This window comes from Grampus griseus, assembly GCF_964374135.1.
Source record: "Grampus griseus genome assembly, chromosome: X".
NCBI lineage: Eukaryota > Metazoa > Chordata > Mammalia > Artiodactyla > Delphinidae > Grampus > Grampus griseus.
Genome location: NC_138999.1, coordinates 59,980,485 through 59,987,698, shown reverse-complemented (window position 1 = coordinate 59,987,698; position 7,214 = coordinate 59,980,485). Strand labels below are relative to the sequence as shown.

Sequence of the window (7,214 nt, the reverse complement as noted above, 5' to 3'; positions counted from 1 at the left end):
AGTGAATTAAAGCCCAATAAAGCTGTTATTAAAAAATGGGAGGGGGGAACCCCAAACCAAAACAACAAAAAACAGGAGAGAATGGCCCTCGGCCTGGTTTTGCCCGGCCTGGGGGGTGGCGATCCCTCCTTGGCAGTCTCAGCTACTCAAGTCACTAACTCTTCTGCCCATTCCTTTCTTGATCAGCAAAAAGCCAAGGCCAGCTCATCCAGGGGGAGGTCAGAGGTTGCAGGAGAAAGAACTTCACAAACACACAAGCCACCTCTTCGTTTACTGTAAAATCCTGTTTAATGTGTAACATTTCAGGCAGAGAGAGGCCTTAGGGACTAGAGGCAAAGGCAGCCCTGACCAACCCCCACTCCAGCTTATCTGCCTGCTTCTCCCCCCCTACCTCCTCCACCCCAGACATGTCCTCCTTTTCCTCGGGCCCGGCAAGCACTCTTCCTCCTTTTCTTGTGTTTGCTACCCTCCCTTCTCCACCCACACGTCCACAGCACCCTCCCTCCACTCCACTTGCCCACATCCCTCCCTACTGATGTGACTCCAGAAATAGGGTATCTGACAGCACGGGGTTAAGATTAGTTTCATAATTGGAGATGTTGTCAGAGCATCCTACCTCTGGTCCCCAGTGGTCCCAGGGAGAGAGAGAGTGAAGTGGAAGGGGTGCGGGCAACGAGCGCGGCCCACACGCCCAGTAGCCTTGAGTGCTGGCGTGGGTGGCCTCCAGCTCCCCACCCCTTCAGCCCCTGAGGCAGAAGGCCCTGGGAGGAAGGGAAGTTGGGAGGGAAGGAAGGTTTTGATGGAGCAATCCCTAGCAGTCCGAGGCCTGTGCACCGGCAGGGGAGAAGGAGGGGCAGGCCGGTGCAGGGTGGGGGACGGGATGGGAGGTTGCCTGGTCTGTGGCATCAGCAGGCTGAGCAGCGGTCGCTCTTCTCGGCCAGCCCGGCCCCGGTGCCGGGGCTGCGGCGCAGTATGTCTTTCAGGGAGCCGTCCTGCTCGCTGAGCAGCTTGTTGATCTCGTTCTGCTTGTACTCAGGTGAGAGGCGGTGGCCGAAGCCCCCGGAGCCCTTGCGGGAGGGCGGATTGGAGCGGCGCTGGGCTCGGCGGGCACAGGCCCGGAAGATGAGGTACACCACCTCGGCCACGTTGAGGATGATACAGATGCCGGAGGCGGCCAGCATGAAGACGGTGAAGACGGTTTTCTCCGTGGGGCGGGACACGAAGCAGTCCACTGTGTTGGGGCAGGGGTAGGCCTCACATTTGACCAGCCGCACCATGGCATAGCCAGGGTAGAGCAGATAAAAGACGTACATGAAGGCGGCCTCGAACAGCAGCCGGAAGACCACGCTGATGACATAGGTCCACCACAGTGTCCCTGAGATGTGGACCTTGTGCCTCTTCACCTCCTCCAGGTGTAGGGGGTCCCCATGGCCCTCAAGTCGCAGCATTTTCTTTTCTATGTGCTGCTGGTGAGCCACGTGCATGGCCACGAGGAGAGCTGGGGTGGAAACCAAGATGAGCTGCAGAGACCACAGACGTACATGGGAAATGGGGAAAAAGTGGTCGTAGCAGACGCTGTTGCAGCCAGGCTGGAGGGTGTTACAGATGAAGGAAGACTTCTCGTCACCCCACACGCTCTCGGCAGCCACCACCAGCACCATGATTCTGAAGATAAAGATGACCGAGAGCCACACTCGGCCAATGGCAGTAGAATGCCGGTTCACACCACTGAGCAAGGTGTACAAACCCGTCCAATTCATCCTGCCTCATTCACACCTGCAAAACATGAGCCACAGAGCAAGCTGTCAGGAAGCTGGGGCCGAAAGCCAGGCACCATGACACTGCCTGACACTCCCTTACCCCTTCCAAGAGCCAGTGACAAGAAAGGAAGAAGGAGAGTCATAGCTTTCCTCACCACCCCCTCTCCCGTGCTAGCCTCTCCTTCTCTTTCTCTTCCTCCTCCTTCTCCTCCCTCATTCACTTGATGACTTGACCTCCCTGAGCCCCATCTCCCTTCTTCGCCTTCATCCAACATTCTTTCCTCTCCTGCCCTTTGTTGCCAGGCCCATCTTGTTCTGCTGTCGGCCCATCCTCTTTAGCTCCCCCTCCCCCAGCTCCTTAAGTCTGGACCTGGGGCAAACCCAACAAAGCCTCATTACCTTGGGGAGCGCCTATCCCTGAGGCCACCCAGACAGGTCCCCTATGGTCTCATGTCTGTGCAGGGGGAGTGGTCCCTGGGTCCGCGCCTGCGTCCCAATTCATCGCCGCCCGGTGCTGGGGAGTCATATGCTGCTTTATACCCAGTGTCTGCACAATGGGACCTTTGTGGGGCTCTGAACAACGCCCTTTAGAATTCAGATCAAACGCCCTGACTTCCGCCCACCCTACACACAGAGCACTTGTGTCCCAGCGCCGGACACCCAGCCTGCACCCACCTGTTCTGTGCCCGCCCGGTCCATCGCCGCACCCGCCCCACAGCCCCACCAGAAGAATGGCCACAGCGGGGCGGGCGGGGGGAAGATGGAACAAAGACAGGTGCATGTAAGAGGGGACCCGGGGGGAACCAGGAGGCTCTGGGCTGAGGCCCTCTCCGGTGACTCTACTAGAAACTTAGATTCAGCAGGATTTTTCCTAGGCTTAGATCCCCTCCAGGGAACGGGTGAGCTTGAGCTTAGGAAAGGGAGCTCACATTTATCAAGCCAGGAACTGTGCTAAGCGTTTTCCCATACATTCTTTCTTTTGACCCATTTAGCAAGCGTCTAAGGACTGTTACCCCAGTCTTTCCAGCTGAGGAAGCTGAAGCTCAGATAAGTTAAGTAACTCACTCAAGATCACACAGCTGAAGTGTTTGAGTAAGATGAAACACAAAGGTATCCGCAGCAGAAGTCTAGGCTCTTTCCACGGTATAATCCTTGTGCTTTTGCTGATGGTGTCCACAAAAGCGAAGCCTAGCCGTTAATGACAACAACAACAGCAGCAGCAGCAACAAAAGCAAAGGCTAATGCTAGCCATAAAAGCACAAGAAACAAGGAAGCTGCTGACCAATGCGTACAGTCCAACTCCAGTGTCATGGAGCAAACCCTGACCATCCCTCCTTGAGCCCATATCGAGGGTGGCCAGGTGAGGACAAGCCAGGAGGAGAAAGCAAACGTTAAGCAAGCAAACAGAAAGTTAGAAGACGGAATAGGTAAGAGTCACCTAGCTTTGGGTGTGAATCCTGGTTCTTCACTGGCTACGACTTTGGGCTGAGTTACCGAACCTCTGAGTCTGCCGTGTTCATCTATAAATGGGGCTAATACCCAGGGTTATGGTGAGGTTCAAAGAAGCAACCTGCAAAAGTTCTTAGCCCAGCTCCAATATCATAGTTGGTGATCAAGGGAAGTAAAAACCTTATCAGGAAGAGAATACAATGTGGCTTCGGAGGAACTAAGTGATCTGCCAAACCCAATATCCCTCTTTTTTCCTTCCCAATGCTGTTGTTGACCTATAGTGTCTCTCTGAGACAGAACAGACTGTTCCATTGCTGCCCTGCCCCCAAGTCAAGCATACATGGTAACTCCTGGTTTCCTGAGCTTGCCGGTTGCTCTAGGGAAGAAATTCCCCTCTGTCCCTTAGGCAGGCAAAGAAGGCCTCCTTCTACCTCCCACCACTTCTGCCATTAAGTTGCAAGGAGATCATGCTGGAAGCCGGGAACTGGCTGTGAGAACACACAGACCTGGATGCAGGGGCAGTGGTTGTTGTAGGGGAAAGGGTAGGGTATTAGCAACTGGAAAAGCTGTGGGGAACGGAACGGAATGACAGGAACTAGGGGACGAAGGGACGGCCCATGGGAGATAGATTACGTCCCTGAACAAGGTTCCTTCATTTAGCTTAACAAAAAAACCTCAGCCAGTTTATGCTGTGGGCCTAAACCAGTATGGGAAAAGCAGGGACGCAGGTACCCTTTCTCCCAAGCCTGGGATTCTGAAGGCAGAGCTGCTACAGGAGGTACCCCGGGAAGAAACGCTTCATCCAGTGAGACATGTTAGAGTCAAAAACAGGTGGTCGAGGAGCATTATTAAGAATAACCATTTCCTGAGCGCCTGTTATGTGCCAGGCCCTTGCACACACACGATCTCATGTGAATCTCAGAACAACCCCGTGACGGAGGTGTTATTTGTAATCCTCATGTCACAGACGAGGAAACTGAGGCAAAGGAAGGCGAAGGGACTTACCCCAGTGTCACAAGGGTCATGCAGTGAGTACGTGCCAGAGCTGGGATTTGAGCCAGGTCAAGCTGACTCCAGAGCCCATACCCTTTCCCATAAGGTTTTACTGCCTCAGTAAATCATTTTTCTTTCTATGAGTGTGTTTCAGAAACAGAGAGATCGAAGACTGGTCTGGCTTTTATTCTCCTCTAGCCCTTCTCCCCTTTCCTATAACTGACAGCTGTTTTCCTCTCTTCCCTTCCCAGGGCTTTCGGGGGCCTCCTGATTTGTTCTGTTTCCCCTTCCTTACCTTTCTCCAGCTGCTTCCTCAAGCCCCAAAGCAAACTTCATGTGTTCTCTTCTCTCTGTCCCTCAGCGGTGTCCCACAGACAGCCTGGCCACCCCTGAGTTTCTATGTTCTTGTAGCTCTCCGCCTCCCATCTTCTTGAGCCCTCTGGGACATATCCAGGAGCTCCCTTTGGGGCCCCTAAGGACCCTTGTGCAGGCGCTGGGATCTCAATTTTTGCTCTCCCTTTGGAAGGAGAGCTGATCCCTATGTCAACATCAATACCTCAAGGGTTTCATTTCAAAAACATCCAGGGGACTTACCTGATTTTGAAATCCAAACTGTTTTTGTGACTTTGGGTTAAAGTCCAGGTATTGATATGCTCTGTGTTGCTCCAGGAGTGTTTTGCTCTCATGTTTAATTGGGAAAGACTTCTCTGACCATGTCAGGCTCTGGCCTTGTCCTCATATTCAGGTTTGCCCAAGCACTCCAGCACAGTTCCAAATCAGGAGATCGTCCTTAGTGCCTCCAACTAATATTATACCCACTTCTCAGACAAGGCAGTCGAGGCTCAGGGAGGTTAAATAACTTACCTCAATGACAACTGCACTGCTGCTAAATGGTAGAGTCAAATTTCAAATTTGTTCTCCTCTGACCCTAAAGCCTTTGTACACTGGCAGCCTCTCTTCCTTAAAGGACAATGCATTCTGAGACCAGGCCCATAACTCAAAAACGTATACTCCTTTCCACATGTGCCAGCATGTGTGGGTATGCGTGGACACACGCACACTTTCATCAAGTCTGTCTCTCTCTTTCTGCTCCCACCTCTTCCCTGTACCTCCTTCCAACTCCTTGTGTCTTTCTGGTTTGGGGAAGAGAGGCCCGGCTGGGCTGGCTGAGGTTACACTCAGCTTCAGACTCCACACTCCCTCCCCTGTTTCACAGGCAGCCTCTGGCCAGGAAAGGACAGGGACCTTTCTTTGAGATTTTCTTCTGAATTCTGGGCTGCCTTCATCAGTTTGGCGTGGCTAAGACCAAACTCCTCCAGCCCTCTGCCTCTTCACCTGCTTCTCTTCCCTGCCTACCCCCTGTGGTTCCACAGCACCTCAGTCGCTGCACTGTTCCCTCTACGCTGCCATATGTATTCTGTGGCCGGGCTTGGGTCAGGGCCAATCTAGCTCATTCCAGTTTTCTTCTTCTCTCACTCTGCCATGGTCTTTCCACAGAACTCCTGCTAATATCAGCTCCCTTCGTCACTGTTTGGACTATGCCCTCTTACGGCTCAATCAGACTATGCCCTCTTACGGCTCCATCAGCTATCTGACTTCCTGTTGCTCTCTACTTGGGCTTATTATAGCAGCCACCATTTATGAAATACCTACTGTGTGCTAGAAGTGGTCTGTTCCTTAACTCTTATCCTCACTACAACCCTGTGAGCTGTGGGTTATTGTCTGCAATTCACAGAGGAGGAGATGGAGGCTCAAAGAAGCTGAGTAACTTATCACACAGCTGGTAAGCCAGTCCTGGAGCTCAGATTAGGATTCATGTTGGCCCCTCACCAAAGCCTGGGTCCCTTCCCCATTGCTCTGCTGCATCCTCATATATACTTCTCTCCATTCAAACCCCTCTTGTCTCTATTCTCCTCTCCCCATCTCATTTTCTAAAAGTCCATGCATTCTGAAGTACTATTCCCAACAGCTGGAACAACTTTTAAACAGCTGGGGGGGGGGGGAGCCACCTGTCTTTTAGATCTCCCAGTCATCAGTTACTCCAAGCTCAGCTTGAGTCTCCCTGTCTCCCTCAAGAAGATGGAAACACATGCTCCCAAATCTTGGCCCCGTTGGCTGGTCCTCTGGGCCTGCTGAGTGCACTGTATCCATCCGCTGACAGCCCCCATGTTGGTTGCATGCCTGGTTTACCTTCTAATCAGGGAAGGAAGACAGCACCTGGCAGTGCCCAGAGGCCCCACCGAACCCTAACCCTGTGTGGCAGGAAATGTCTTAAAGAGATAAACTTGGCCACCCTGAGCTTGGTGGGGGCCCCTCAAGTCTTTCTGGGGATTTGACCCTGTGGAGATGAGGGGGATTCTTGTCTGGGAAAAAAAGAGTGAGAGCAGAAGCAACACGGAGCCTGGAAAGAGGATGAGTTGGGGGTTACAGAGAGAAACTAAGCAAGCCTGGCGGGAGGGGCCTCAGCCCAGCTCAGAGGGAAGCAGAGGAGGGATCTAAGTGGCTGAATGCTGAGCCCAAGAGAAGGCAAAACCCGGGCCTCTCCCCAGCCCCCGCTTCTGCCCTCCTGGGCCACACCAGCCCCCGGGGCCCACCTCCCTCAGCCCCCAGCTTCCTCACCTGGCTGCTGCTGCCCTTTCCCAGGGAATGTCTGCAGGCGTGTCTGCACTATGTCACTAGGTACTGTCAGCCCAGTCCAGGGGAGGGACAAAGAGTCCAGGGCTGGAGCCAGATATGGCCCACAGCCCAAGAGGAACCAGACAAACATTAACCAGCCCTACTTCCTCCCACACACAATCATTAAATAAGATTGATCCCCTGAGCTCCCAGTGGCTTTGGAGACACAAATCACGTAGCCTGAAGTTACTGCCCCGTCCCAGAGGAAGAGAGGCATCATCGTCGCCCATGTATGCATATTTAGCCCAGTCTGGGGGGCTGAACTGGATCTGGGCTCATTAACAGCCCTCAGCCTTCCCCCACCCCTGGCCATAGGTAGATCCAATGTGTGCCATC

At 53.4% G+C, this 7,214-nt stretch overlaps 1 protein-coding gene across 3 annotated transcripts; it reads right to left on the bottom strand.

The window, feature by feature from the left end:
• Nucleotides 1-279: 279 nt before the first annotated feature.
• GJB1 (gap junction protein beta 1) lies at nt 280-6,918 on the bottom strand. Of its 3 annotated transcripts, none has more exons than XM_082681466.1 (2): nt 6,822-6,918; nt 280-1,776 (listed from the first exon to the last, which is right to left on the bottom strand). In XM_082681466.1, the coding sequence occupies exon 2, from the start codon at nt 1,758-1,760 to the stop codon at nt 906-908; it is 855 nt and encodes a 284-aa protein (XP_082537592.1). In that variant the 5' UTR covers nt 1,761-1,776; nt 6,822-6,918; the 3' UTR covers nt 280-905. The 3 variants fall into 3 exon arrangements, with proteins under 3 accessions (XP_082537592.1, XP_082537594.1, XP_082537593.1); XM_082681468.1 differs by lacking the exon at nt 6,822-6,918 and adding an exon at nt 4,797-4,870; XM_082681467.1 differs by lacking the exon at nt 6,822-6,918 and adding an exon at nt 4,498-4,729.
• Nucleotides 6,919-7,214: the final 296 nt, after the last annotated feature.

Excerpts from the sequence above, each read along its gene's own strand:
- GJB1 (XM_082681466.1), bottom strand. The coding sequence starts at position 1,760 with ATGAATTGGACGGGTTTGTACACCTTGCTCAGTGGTGTGAACCGGCAT.